Raw genomic sequence first — 13,976 nt, forward strand, 5'->3', positions numbered from 1 at the left:
TTAATCTCCAGTTCTCAGCTCTCCCTCTCCCATTGCAACAGGCTGTTGCCTAGAGCCAACTATTCTGAAAATGCAAAAGGAGAACTTATATAGCAAACCACACCACCAACCCACTTGCTTACTTTGGTGTTATCACTTAGGTATACAACTGTTTTTGTGCTGTCAAATGCCACATTTTGTGCATAAAATTGCCTGCTGTGGACAAACAGATACTTTTTTTTTTTTTTTTAAATACAACCGTTTATTTGTAGTTCCAAGGCAAAGTTATAGTGAGGTTCACAAAGGAATACAGAATTAGGGATACAGAATATACCTGAGGTTATACTGTTAATGCATAGACATAACCGCGCAGAATATACATGAAATTATACAGGCTACTAATACTAAGAGGAAGCAACAGCAGGACATTACGAGTACATAAGTACACCAGTTCCTAGAAGTCAAACTGTTATTTGGTGCAAAACTCAGCTTGTAAAGAGGCAGTAGGCAGCCACGTGGGCGAGAACTCACTGTAGCATTAATATACATAAACTGCACTTAAGACATTTGGAACACGGACAAAGCAGTTCCCTGGAAAGCAGGAATCCTTCCTGTGTTGCTATTATAGTTTTAGGCCAAGATTGCATGCCCTTTTGGAAAGTTAGTTTCAACTATCTGAAAAATCTTTCAAGACCTCTCAAAATCTCCATACATTTTAAATGGATAAAACAGTTTTAAAATTTTTGTTTAAAATGTACAGAAGTGTTAACATTTCTTAAAAAACTATTAAGAAATTGCCTGTCCCGTTTCCACCTCCTCACTCAGAAGCAATATCATACTAGAGTTCTGAAACAGTGATTGTAAGGGTTGCATGTGTTTAAAACAGCTTAATGCTTTCTCTAAGAATAGAAAATGTCTCTAGACAAATGCTAATTGACCTTTTATCCCAAAATATAACGCCCATTCGGCTGTTGAGTGCCTTCTGATGCCAAACAACATTATGTTCAAAGGCCTCTAAAAGAAGAGACTCTAAGAAAGGAAAAGCCTTGCAAACTTATCCTGCTGAGCAAGCACATTGAAGTACAGGATCAAAGTCAGCAGAGAGGGGAATTACACCAAAGGGAAGTCACTGCCAGTTCACAATAACATTGCAAAACCGACACAAGAGGATGTTCATACTTTAGGGAATTTTCTGACTCAAGTAACTGCCTTGAAGAATCCTCAGAAGTACTATGTTCAATTCTGGTTCACCTTTATTAGAAGATCAACCGTGCTGAGCAACCAGACTTTTTCAGCCTGCGAGTCATTGCATAAGGCATATTTTACTGTACCCAAACAGATATCAGTGCTAAGGAATTGGCAAAAAAGCCCAGGAAGGATCTTAGGTATCAATTTCTGAGTAGTCATTCTATTGTGAAATGCAGAATTGAAATGAAAATAGTAAGAACTTAATTACAGGTTCCCACTGGTTAAAGTGGAACTAGGATCAGGTCCTCAACTGTAGCTCTGTCTTCTTTTATGGAGAAGCATACCTGCCAAAGAAAAGTATGCTTTGTGTTGGGTTGTGACGGATGAAGTAAAGGAAAGGGTGATCAGCATTGAAATCCTCTTCCAGAAGCATGCAGAACACAGCAATGCCAGCAGTGGCAGCTGCAGCCTCTGTGCCTTCTTCATTCACTTCTATGAAAGACTTGTGTACAATTTCAGATAGAAAGAGGTCTTGTGAGCCTGACATTCCAGACAAGTCAGCCTTGCCACTGTCAAATATATCCTGCAGGCCCAGACCTGATAAATCTGATTTAAGGTCATAGCTGTTTTCCATCTTAAATTTAGGCAGATGCACATGAACATCAATGGGACGCATATTTTGTGGCTGTGTCCATTCCTGGAGCTTTTCTAAGGTGAGCTGCTTCTCTAGCTGGAATTACAAGCACAGAGATCATTAAATTGTGCAGAGAGATTCTGAAATACCACCAGTGTAAAAGTATTTCTCTTCCAAAAACATGTAAAATGCAATATTGAAAACATGGTCTATAATGATATATGTATACAAAGTAAAGTAAATATAGACTTTGTCAACTACCTCCTGGCTCAGTTCTGAGGATTAATTAATTGGTTAAAGCTTCTGCAGCACTTTGACAAAGTGAAGGCTGCTGTAAGTAACAGGGGCTGCCAATGGAATTCTAAAGGACTGAACTGACCATCAGCAGAGTGTATGGAAACTTCTGCCCTACTCCAGGCAGCGGCATATTATCGCCTAGGCCTAGGGCGGCAAATTTGCAGGGGTAGCAAATGTATAATAGCCATAGGCGCCAACTTGACCTGGCTCCGGTGGGTGCTCGTGCGCACCCGGCTCTGCCTCAACTCCGCCCCTTCCCCAAATCCCTGGCCCCGCCTCCTCCCCCAGGCGTGCCATGTTTCCCCTCCTTCGCCCTCCTGCTCAGGGTTGCTGCGTGAAAGCGCTGGGAGGGAGGGGTGAGAAGCGGAGCGGTGGTGCGTTCAGGGGAGGAGGCGGAGCGGAGGTGAGCTGCGGCATGGGGTGGGCCCCAGGAAGTAACCCGGGGGGGGGGAAGGGGAAGAGGAACCGCTCCCCATCCCAGCTCACCTCTGCTCCACCGCCGCCTCCTTCTCCGAGTGTGCCGCTGCTCCGCTTCTAACCCCTCCCACCCAGGCTTGCCATTTCCAGCAAGCCTGGGAGGGAGGGGGTAGAAGCGGAGTGGCAGCAGCGCGCTCGGGGGAGGAGGTGGAGGCGGAGTGGAGGTGAGCTGGGGGGGCCGTGAGGAGCTGCCGCTGGGTTCAAATGAATTTGTAAAAAAAACCTAAAACAAGTTCATATGGGGCCAGGACGGCAAAATCATTAATCTGCCACTGACTCCAGGCAAACCCCCATGCCACCAGAAGGGAGAGGACTAGCATAGCATCCACTCAACTTGAGAAGACTCCCTTACTCAGAACTGACCCTCTTGTGGATAGTTAGACAGTCTCCACGGCCAGATTCCTCCAACAGCGTGACACAAAGCAGATGCACCGCTTTGGATAGCAGATGCACCACTGGAAACTGGCCCTACATCATTCTATTTGATAAGTAAAACTCCTACTACACTTCTAAAATAAACAATGAAAGTACTTAAGGACTATCCGAGGATGGTGATGGAAACAGCAGGATTTTCCCCTTTTGTGATTAATTCTTTACTGTTCTATTGGTAGGTCAAACAGGTGAAGGCATAATGTTGAAGGTTAAAATTTGTGGGCTTTTGAATGGGTGAGAGGCAGACTAAAAACAAGGTTCTATATTACAGTAAAACTGTGAAATGCCATCCAAGCAGAAACTGAGATTGGCTTGTATAAATCACCTGCTGGAGTCCAGTGGAGTTATCATCAATGTCATCAGGTAACAAGATGATCATGCTAAGTTCTTTTCCGTCATAGGGAAGCTCTAGCATACAACATTTCAGTTCAGAGATGTATCCAAAAGGAAATGTATTTTTCTGATACATCATTTGCACTGTCTTTTTTTCATTCTGAATGGTTTACAAAAAATAAAGAAAATTTTTTTAATTAATATTTTTCGTAAATTAAAAGAAGACTGACAAATTAAAACTCAGATTTCTTTACCTATGTTTTTAACAATATCTTAGATTAAAATTGACTTTTAAAATCTAAATTACTTTTCACTGTATGGTTTACTCTCTCTGCCCACCTCCGTCATCTTAGGCAATGAACATATACACAGGTCAGATTCACTAATGCTGGATTTATTAACAATTATTTGAAGACTTGGTACTACGTAAATGCTAAGAATTATTATGTTCAGTTTTGCTTTTGGTTTCTCTTGCCTAGCATAATGCTTCCTTCTTCGATTGTAGAAACTAGCCCAGATTCTTCATTCAACTGTAGCTCCTCTATGCTCCTCCAATAGCAAGAGGGGCCACAAACTGTGTTAACGGCCTGTGAGAAATATCCCCAGTGTAAAAGCTATCCCCAGGCACTGTAGAACTAATAGATTGCTCTGCATTGCCAACCCTCCAGGACTGTCCTGGAATCTCCAAGAATTCATCTTTAATTAAAGATTATTGTCATGTGAGGAAACCTTCAGGAATACGTCCAAGCAAAATTAGCAACCCTAGCATGGTTCTTCCCACAGTCCCTGGCATAAGGGGCATATATGACAAGGAAAGAAGCCTTGGCCAAAGTATATGGTGATTCAGCTACGCTCAGATAGCATAACTGCTTCCAGGGAGGCATTAAAAGCATAATTTAAAGCTACACTAAATTGTATTTGGAGAAAACAGGTCCCTCACCAGAGACAGAGTATGGGAGAGGCAAATGTACCTACATGCCACATTTTCCTCCACTCTTACATTCCTGCAGAAAATGGACGAGCAGTGAAACACAGAGTCTAGCCCACTGACTGCAGGAAAATGTTTATATATCCAAACAAAAAACTGTTTGAACACATTTAAAAAAACCAAAAACATGAAAATGCTTCTATTCGTATTTGGTTTGTAATTTTAAAATCTTTTACAAAAACTTTAATTTGGGGCCTAAATTACCTGACAGCTTCCCTTTATAGATATTCTACAAGCAAAAAGATAACCGAATGTATCTACATTACCTTATTTAATCGAAATGGCATTTGTGTCGTGTCTGCTTCTTTAAATTTCTCAGCCCAATTTCCTTTGAAATAAATAGCATTCACCAACACTAGTTTGGTCATATTACTAACCGAGCCCTCAGACAACAGGTTGGGGATTTTACCTTCAAAGAAATAAAAAATCATTACAACATTATTTTACACTATACATATTTACATTTTAAAAAATCCACTGTCTTAATTCAAGAAAAGATTTCTGATATTTTCCCCTGATTCAAATACAATATATTTAAGTGCCATTCTCTATTGTACTGTACTTCATTATGCTGCATATCATAACAGTCCATATATAATTTCACAAAAGTGTAAACCCTTACGGCCTAAATTTTCAGAAATGCTTCAATTTTTGGGTGCTCAACTCAAGACAACTTAAAGGGGCCTGATTTTCAGAAAGTGGTGAGCATATGCCATCTGGCAACAGGGCTTCTTTAAGGAACCTGCAGTTGGGCACCCAAAAATTAGGGCTACATGATTTAGAAATCTATAATAAGACCAAGATTTTCAAAACCAGATGCCTAAACTTAGGCTCCTAAATCCATATTTAGGCAACAATTGTTGGCCTTAATGTATGAAAATGTAAATGTCTTTTGAGTTATCTAGCTGCCATAAACACCATGCTCATGCATTCTCTGGTTTTACCAGCCATGTTATTGGATATCCCATAACAAGATGGAACAATTCTAATGGCAGCAGAAAATGAGGACATATTCCTATTGAGTAGCCACAAAAAGATTTATTTAACTAACCAAAATCTCTTACCTTCAGTCTGCTCCCCTACCCACTGGTTAATTTGTTTCCTTGCTTCATCTGAAGCATGTAGAAAGTCAACCGTAGCCAAATCAGCTGCATATAATTTCTGAGTCTTAGTCAAGAAGTCCTAGAATACACAGTCAGAAAGAATAGCTTTCATTGCACATAGATATCTTTATAGCTATGTTTGGAAGAATTAGACTTTTTTCAGTACTTGTCGGTAAACATCTATTTCATCCTACATATACAAACTGATGAAAAGACATTTCCATCAATAATAATTGAAATTTACGGATAGGCACAGCACAAAAAATGCTGCTTGCTAGAGTTTGATTTAAGGATCTTTGGTTTGTATATTTTGACATATGATGTTGACAATTTGTATTTTAACTGTTATGTAGCTTAACTTTTTGAATCTCTACCGTCATTAAATCATTACTGTCTGATCCGCCCATTGTTAGAACCCCCCTATAATTTCCAACAACTAAAAATTTAAATTGATAAATATAAAGGAAAAAATGTTTAAAAATATTATCTGCCAAAATTATAAAAAAATAAAAATAAAATTCTGCCAAGCCTATTTAGAGCCTAGTGAAACAACACTAACTTAGGTCAGCTAAAGAATCTGTCTATCTCAAGGGTTGGAGGAACTGATCTTGCATTTTATTATTTTTGTTTCTGACAGATACAGGTGAACAACGCTAATATTTCAATGCTCCCATCATGCACGAATATGAACTGATGACTTATTACTGATGTTTCAGTGTTTAGACTTTTTTTAAATTGGTTGATGTTCACCCCCGTGCAACAGGCCCATACAAGCCTAGGCACTAGTGAACTCCCACTCAGAGTGTAAGTGGGACATAAGTGGCCATCAGTCCTCATGTAGGCTCTCTGCATAGGGGTGAATTTCACCAGTTGAAGATATGCTGGTTTTAAAGTACATCAGGTGGTGTACCACTGATATAGCTAGTGGATGGAATTTTCAAAAATACCTCCGTGACATAGCAGCACAAGCCCCACTGAAAACCATTTGTGCCCTTAAAAATCTCCCTCTTCCCCCACACCCCTCATATTTACAGATTTATCAGTTTGAGAGCCAGAAGCACAAGTGGATATCAGACTGCTACTTCCCAAAACAGGATGCTAAATTTGTAGCCAAAAATAGTTTGCCTTGTGGGTCCTTCAACTGACCTCAAAATTTTTACCTCATAAATATGCAAATAATTAAGTTATTCTGCTTGGAATCAATCAATAACATGGCAGTTATGCAGTTTACTAAATTAATTCCAAATTGTATTAAGGTTTTATATAAATCCTGTTCCAGTGGGAGTTTTGCCACTGACTTCAAGAGGGGCAGGACCAGGCCCTAACGGAAATGGGAAGTAACTGATGATTGAGTTTTGAAAAATTCTACAGGAATTCTGTCACATGAGTTTCTGCATGAACTTACTGCTAAAAAAGTGTAGGTCTTCTCTCCATAAAGCCGACTGGCAAGCTTCAACAGATAGGAAGCTCCACTTCTGTTTATGTCAGAGGTCAGGGTCTGAAATCTTGGATGAAGCTCTTCAACAACATCAAAATGAAAGGTCTGGATTAAAAGAAATTATCAATTAATACAGAATACTTGGTAAGTGTTTGAATGATCAGGCCCTTGGAGTCAGGAGGAAAAACAAACAACCACTGCTTGCCTTCTAATTGTAAGCTATTTGAAAACTTCAGCTAGTGCAGGGGTGGGCAAACTTTTTGGCCTGAGGGCCGCATCGGGTTTTGGAAATTGTATAGCGGGCCGATTAGGGGACGGGGGCATGGCCCGGCCCTCCCCATTAAACCCCCCTCCCACTGCTTCTGGACCCCTGACAGGCCCCCCGAACACCTGCCCCATCCAAACCCCTGTTCCCTGACGGCCCCCCACAAAAGCTTATGCCACAAGTACTTCTCAGAGACAAGTTACTCAACAGGATATATGCATTATGGAGAGATCTACCTGAATCTAGATGGGCCAATGAGAGTGTACCAAGGATCTTCAATGCACAGAGAAATATTTGGATAAAGCTAAACTAAACCAGAGTCCACACATAGGACACGGTCTAGGGACCTGATCCAAAGCCCATTTAACTCTATGGAAAGATTCCTATTGACTTCAATGGGCTTTGCATCAGGCCTAGGTGTCCTGGGGAGTTTCAATCTGCTTAGTATAGGTGAAAAGATGCAGTATTAAGGCACTATGAAATGGGTCCATGACCCACAGAAACAAATATCCACATGCAACTCAAAATCTTTGGTAGCTATAACCTTTCCCACAAGATTCTCTGCCCCCCCCCCCGATGATGGTTGTAATGTATTTTCACAAATATTACAAAGTACTTTGAATTAGAACATAAAGTATCACAGATAAGCATGTTGAAAGTTGTCTCAGTGTAGGTTTTTTAGCCCCTTTTCATGCTATTTCTACTCTGAATAGGTTCAACCTGGGTTGGGCTGTTAGTTTCTGTACAAAGTTCAGGTCTGACATGTAGTGATTAAATAGTTTTACTGTTCTAATGGATAACGCAATACTGCCTCATAACCTAAAAGAGCCGCCCCTAAAGCCAACAATACAAAGGAGACAATATTCTTAAACAAATATATTGTGACCCCCAGCAGAGTGAATTCAAACATATCCTTTTACAACTGCATGTGACATTCCAATAAAACAGAAAACCATGAATAGCTGAATCACTTTTAAGCAATAAATCCCACGTAAAATTAGTACCAACACTGCCATCCAGAATTGTTTTTTGTAATTTAAAATTAATAAATACTAATTTTGAAATCTCCCATCTCTAAAACCAGAATTTAACCTACAGGAAATCTTCACTGCACTAGTTAATGCAGTTTGCAGCTTGTTCACACGCTGAATTTGATAAAGGCTGAACACAAAGAGCTCAATTCTTCAACCCTTGCTTATATTCAACAGTGTTAACCCCTGCTGAGTACTCCCATTGATTTCACTAGAACTGGGGCCAGCCACAGTAATAAAACAAAATTGAATACCTTAAAGCTTTTGTTATTAAAAAATATGGCTAATGTAAAGCTATGTGGAAATGCCTGATCAAAGCCCATGGAACTCAAAGGGAGTCTTTCCATTGATTTCTGTAGGGTCTGGATCAGGGCTATCAGGCGCAAAATATAGCAAATACAGTGAAAACACAAAATACAGTAAGCCTTTAAAGTTAAGCATGTGTTTAAGGCCTTCAAGACTTAAGCACTTAAATGGTGTGCTGAAAAGGAAATAATCTCCAATCAGGGCCTTATTTAGAACATTAGGCACCAATTTTTGAAAATATTAGTCTACAACGCGCTGCATATTACTATTGTGGCTGATCTCATTCAGATCATTTTTGATATGAGACTGGTAATGACTTGACTCTGAATGAGAAGGTAGGTGAGAATATTTTTTATTGGACCAACTTCTGTTGGTGAAAGAGACAAGCTTTCAAGATACACAGAGCTCTTCAGGTCTGGGAAAGGTATTCAGTGTCACAGCCAAATACAAGATAAAACAGGTTTCAGAGTAGCAGCCGTGTTAGTCTGTATTCGCAAAAAAACAGGAGGACTTGTGGCACGTTAGAGATTGGACTTGTGGCACGTTAGAGATTGGTTAGTCTCTAAAGTGCCACAAGTCCTCCTTTTCTTTTTAAGATAAAACAGGTAGTTTAGCATAAATAGTTAGCACATATTCTAAGGGGCCATTCAAGGTGAAGCAGCTCGTTAATACCCCTGTAGTCACAGAATAAAAAGGGGGGGCTAGTGGGTTACAGATTGCTGTAATAAACCATAAATCCAGTGTCTTTATTAAGATCATGATTTTTGGTGTCTGGCAAAGTTATGAATTTAAGTGTCCAGGCTTGTCTTTGGAAGGTGTTGTGCAGGTTTTGTTTGAGGATGGGGACTGAGAGGTCAGGATTTATGGTTTATTACACCAAGATGTAATCCACTAACAGTCCATTTTTTGTCCTAATACTGCAGGGGTATTAATGGGCCACTTCACCTTGAATGGTCCCTTGAAAGATGTGTTAACTACTTAAATACAAGTTGGAACAGATTGTTTAGCGTAACTGTACCTTTCCGAGACCTGAAGAAGAGCTCTCTATAGCTCAAAAGCTTGTCTCTCTCACCAACACAAGTTGGTCCAATAAAAGATATGATCTCACCCACCTTGCCTTTCTAATATCTTGGGACCAACATGGCTACACCACCACTGCAAACAACATTAACTGTGAGGGGAATTAAAATAAGATTCACATCTAGCATTTGCCACAGAGCAGTTCATAGAATAGAATCATAGAATATCAGGGTTGGAAGGGACTGTTGTATGTGTCTTCAGAGTGACAGCCGTGTTAATCTGTATTCGCAAAAAGAAAAGGAGTACTTGTGGCACCTTAGAGACTAAGGTGCCACAAGTACTCCTTTTCTTTTTGTATGTGTCTTGTGGGAGATAACAATCCCGTCATTTTACAAAATTCATGATCTCATGCTAAGATATTGTCATCATGCATTATCATAGTTCTGATACTTTAAATTTAAGGAGGGGGAGGTGGGTTGAGTGTTTTTTTTTAACATGGCAGCAGTATGCGTAACATTATGTATTACAAAATCACAGATCTCTTTGTCAGAGTCGCACAGGGGCTTTGGGCAAAATCTGAAACAGAAGCTCTCCTCCCTTCCAAAAAAAAATTATAGGGCGGGGAGTGGAGAGTGAGCCCACCCTGCACTCACCCCTACAGCGATGACTCCTGTCCTGTGGGACTGGGCCTTGCTTCCCTCTCCAGGCACTGTGACCTGGCATACTAGGTTGCAACACCGCTCAGTTTGTGGGCTCTTTCGAACTGGGGGCTTGGGGCAGCCCTAAACTTAGCATCAAAAGGCATGAAAACAAATTAAAAAATAATTTGGTTCCAGAGGTTTTGATCAAATTAATCAGTGACTGAATTAAGTGGGAAACAATATGAAGGGTCAATGAATTCTTATATTTTTTCTCTTAAAACTTATTTTCTGTAATATTAAAAATCTATACAAGAAAGAAATTTTTGCTGACCTTCAGCAGCTGTGTCTCTGTGTTACCTTTGGCCCCTAAAAGGACCATGGCCAGTGCAGCAGAAATACTGACTGGCGAGAAGAAGATATTTCCTGTTGTGTTGGTTTCATTCAACTTTCTAAACAGATCGAGAGCAAAATGGGTGTTTGCATTACTCAGTTTCTCCATGGTTACAAACTGAAAAACAAAACAAGTGCAATCAAGGCTCCAGGTAGTGATTTTACAAAAACTAAATGCCCTGTGTTACGCAGAGCAAAGGTGAAACTAACAAACGAGCATTTGTACCATATGGAAATCAGGAATATTAACTTCCGTTTACCTTCCTCACACATTAACAAATTCACATAAATAAGATATAACAGCTAGTAGATTGGTTACACCAACCTTACAGATGTTATATAATAAACTTCAGTAGCCTCTTATTTCTAAATTTGGAACAAACAAAGGTTAAGGAGCTTGCAGGAATAGACACTATAGTCCTCTTATTCCAAATTCACAAACCAGAGACAGTCAAGACAACTGGTGGGTGACCTCCTCCTTGTTTTCCCACCAGTGGATTTATTAATTGCAATACAGTAAGACATCCAATATAGTAGCTGGTGAAAGGTACTTAAATCTCCATCTCATCTGAGATCTGTTTCTGTTGAGCAGACCACACCATATTAAGGTCCCAGCCCTCCAAAAACTTACACATCTGCTTAACTTCATGCACTGTGAGAACTCATTGAATTTACTGGGATTACTCACAGTGTATCATGTTTAGTTTGTGCCTAAATCTTTGCAGGATCAGAGCCCAAGAATGGAACCAAATGTGTACACGAGAGCTGGAGTTTTGAAATCAAAAGTGAAATATAGACTATACAAAGCCTGGGCCTGATGCTGCAAAATCCTTTTGTATATTGATTTAAATTGCCCAATTTATTTTGTTTGCCTACACCTGCAGGCAAATCCCGCACTGATTTCAGGGGGAGTAAGGACTGCAGGATTTAGCCATTTATAATTCCTTTTCATTCTAAAATTTATTTTAAACTCAATAGTCTATGTTGCTGACACTACAAATCAGAGTTGTTGCTCAGGATCAGGACTATTGTTAAAACATGGTTTTGTCCCATATATACACACACACACAAATCCCCAAACCATGTTATAAAACTGTGCCCTGCTATGGTAGTTCTACACAAACTCTAAAATGTATGATTAGGCCCTTTAACTGACAGCAGGGACACATTCAGGTTTCGAAAGCTACTGACTCTTCTATAACTTTTCAACGGCTAGTTTGCCAGAAGATGGGACAGGGTGACAGGGGATGGATCACTTGATGGTTACCTGTTCTGTTCCTTCCCTCTGGGGCACCTGGCACTGACCACTGCTGGAAGACAGGATACTGGGCTAGATGGACCTTTGGTCTGATCCAGTAAGGCCGTTCTAATGTTCTTAACTTTTGCAATTCTGCTTTGTCTAATTCTCCACTAAAAATGAATTTAAAGCAAAAGACGATGTTTCTACTTTTCCCCCAACATTGTAGGTATTTGCCTCAATCTTCAATAAATTTCCCCCCCTCTCTCCACTGAGATCAGGACACATTAGAGCTTATTTTTTAAAAAAAAGGGAGGGTAGGAAATTAATGAAAAAAAACCCCTTCTTTCATTAAAATAGCAACAATTTTTCATTAAAACATGAATTTTTCCCAATTTCAATCAACTTTAACAAATACGCTAACAACTGATTTTCTTCAGACACAGATTAAAAACAAACTGTGTCTTGTCCCATACGTGGAACTAAACTATGTTTTAATTAAAACAAATAACTATATGTTCATGAATCATGCCACTGCCCCACCATTAGGTATTTGCTGCAGCACAGGCAGGCTCTCTGGCCTCTGGGGGTCTGTCCACACGCTGAAGTTGTGATACTTGTGGCACCTTAGAGACTAACCAATTTATTTGAGCATAAGCTTTTGTGAGCTACAGCTCACTTCATTGAGCTGTAGCTCACAAAAGCTTATGCTCAAATAAATTGGTTAGTCTCTAAGGTGCCACAAGTCCTCCTTTTCTTTTTGCGAATACAGACTAACACGGCTGCTACTCTGAAACCTGAAGTTGTGATGTTTAACTGCTGCCGTTTTAAGTGTGGACACGTTTTGCTTCTGCCCGCGGGGTAAAGTCGAGGAGACAAATCGTAAGGAAAGAGGAGGAGAAACTGCATCCAGGGCTCTCCCTGGAAGGCTGCGGAGAACTTGCCATGGGCAGGCTATTGCGAAGCAGCTTCCCCGCCCTGGGGGCTGGTGGGAGAGGTTCCGGCACTGCTTCCTCCGTGTCCCCCCTAGCAATACGGGGGAAGTGGGGGGGGGGGGGGGGAGAACAGGCGAAGGCGGTCCCGACCAGCCCAAGCTGCACGTTTCTAATACACTGGAGGGGGGCAGATCGCAGGCGCCTGATCGGTCGCCAGCCCGTGGCGCAGGGACGTCCCCTTAGCCCCGTTTCTGGGAGCCAATGAGCATCCCCCTCCCCCGCTCTCGGACTGGGACAAATTCACCGCAAGCTGGTTTCTTACCCTGCAGCCGGCTGGGGATTCACTGGTTCCAGGCAGTGGAAGAGACACGTGAGCCGGTGACTCAGCCCTGCGTGTGTTAGCCAGGCCCCGGGCGGGGAGTGTGTGCGCAGGCCGGGCTGGGCCGGGGCCGGGGACAGGACGGGACGGGACGGGACGAGCCTTAGGGCGGGGTGCGGCTCCGGTCGCGGCCGCTCGGCCAGACGAGCTGGGTGCGGTGTTACTGCGGGAGGGGGAGGCCCTCTCTTGAGGAAGGGTGGAGGGACTGGCTCGGGAGGGGAGGAGGAAGGAAAGGTGGGGAAGGGGATGAACCGGCTACAGCTGGCTGGGTGGAAGGGTGTAGGCAGGAACTCCGTGTGCAGGGGTGTTGTAGCCCCCTGAGTCCCAGGGTAGGGACCAGGTGTGGGAGGTAAGAGCTTCTCTTCGACCAGCGTTCTCAGCGCCTCTGCCTTTGCTAGAGCTGGGGGTGAGGCACTAGGGCGAGACTGGTGGCAGGTGAATTCTCAGGGTCCCTAAGGCCTTTGTGGGCGAGGGCGCCAAATGGTGGGCAGAAGAGAGGAATAAGGGCGGGGGGGGGGCAAGCTTCAAGTCAGGAGGGGGGAGCTAGGAGGAAGTGGTGGGAAGGCAGAAAAGAAGAAAATAAAGTTCAGAAGAAAAAAATGAGTGAAAGAAAATTATGACAAGACACGAGACAGAAAAAACAGAGAACAGAAAACTCCTCATGAGGAAGAGGAGAAAAGAGACGTGTGGGTGCAAGAAAGAGGGGTGGGATTGCCCCGGGGGTGATAAATAGACTCGAAAAGAATCGAGTAGTAGATAGTATAGGAAAGGGGCTGAGACTGAGAGAAAACAGCATACTCTCGTGTTCTCTTTTCCTGCAGTCTGTGCCCCAGTTTTCTGTTTGTGAAACAAGGAAAATTGCTGTCTGACGGTTGGCAGGGAGAGGGCACCTTTCTCCTCACC

The 13,976-nt window shown here is 41.9% G+C and overlaps 1 protein-coding gene across 1 annotated transcript; it reads right to left on the reverse strand.

Annotated features, from left to right (window-relative positions):
• Positions 1–239: 239 nt before the first annotated feature.
• LOC140907060 (leukocyte elastase inhibitor-like) lies at positions 240–13,100 on the reverse strand. The gene is made up of 7 exons (XM_073332197.1): positions 13,017–13,100; positions 10,464–10,640; positions 6,837–6,974; positions 5,393–5,510; positions 4,595–4,737; positions 3,333–3,500; positions 240–1,897 (listed from the first exon to the last, which is right to left on the reverse strand). Exons 2-7 carry the CDS (start codon positions 10,629–10,631, stop codon positions 1,496–1,498), a joined length of 1,137 nt encoding a protein of 378 aa, XP_073188298.1. The 5' UTR covers positions 10,632–10,640; positions 13,017–13,100; the 3' UTR covers positions 240–1,495.
• Positions 13,101–13,976: the final 876 nt, after the last annotated feature.

The sequence above is a fragment of the Lepidochelys kempii genome, chromosome 2 (assembly GCF_965140265.1).
Source record: "Lepidochelys kempii isolate rLepKem1 chromosome 2, rLepKem1.hap2, whole genome shotgun sequence".
NCBI classification, from domain to species: domain Eukaryota; kingdom Metazoa; phylum Chordata; order Testudines; family Cheloniidae; genus Lepidochelys; species Lepidochelys kempii.

Bases quoted from the DNA above. Each gene is read 5' to 3' on its own strand.
- LOC140907060 (XM_073332197.1), bottom strand. From the start codon at position 10,631: ATGGAGAAACTGAGTAATGCAAACACCCATTTTGCTCTCGATCTGTTT. The intron at 6,975-10,463 runs GTCAGCAAAAAT...CTTTTAATCCAG, and splicing joins CAGAGACACAGCTGCTGAAG to ACCTTTCATTTTGATGTTGT. The intron at 1,898-3,332 runs GTGATTTATACA...TTGTAATTCCAG, and splicing joins ACTCCACTGGACTCCAGCAG to CTAGAGAAGCAGCTCACCTT.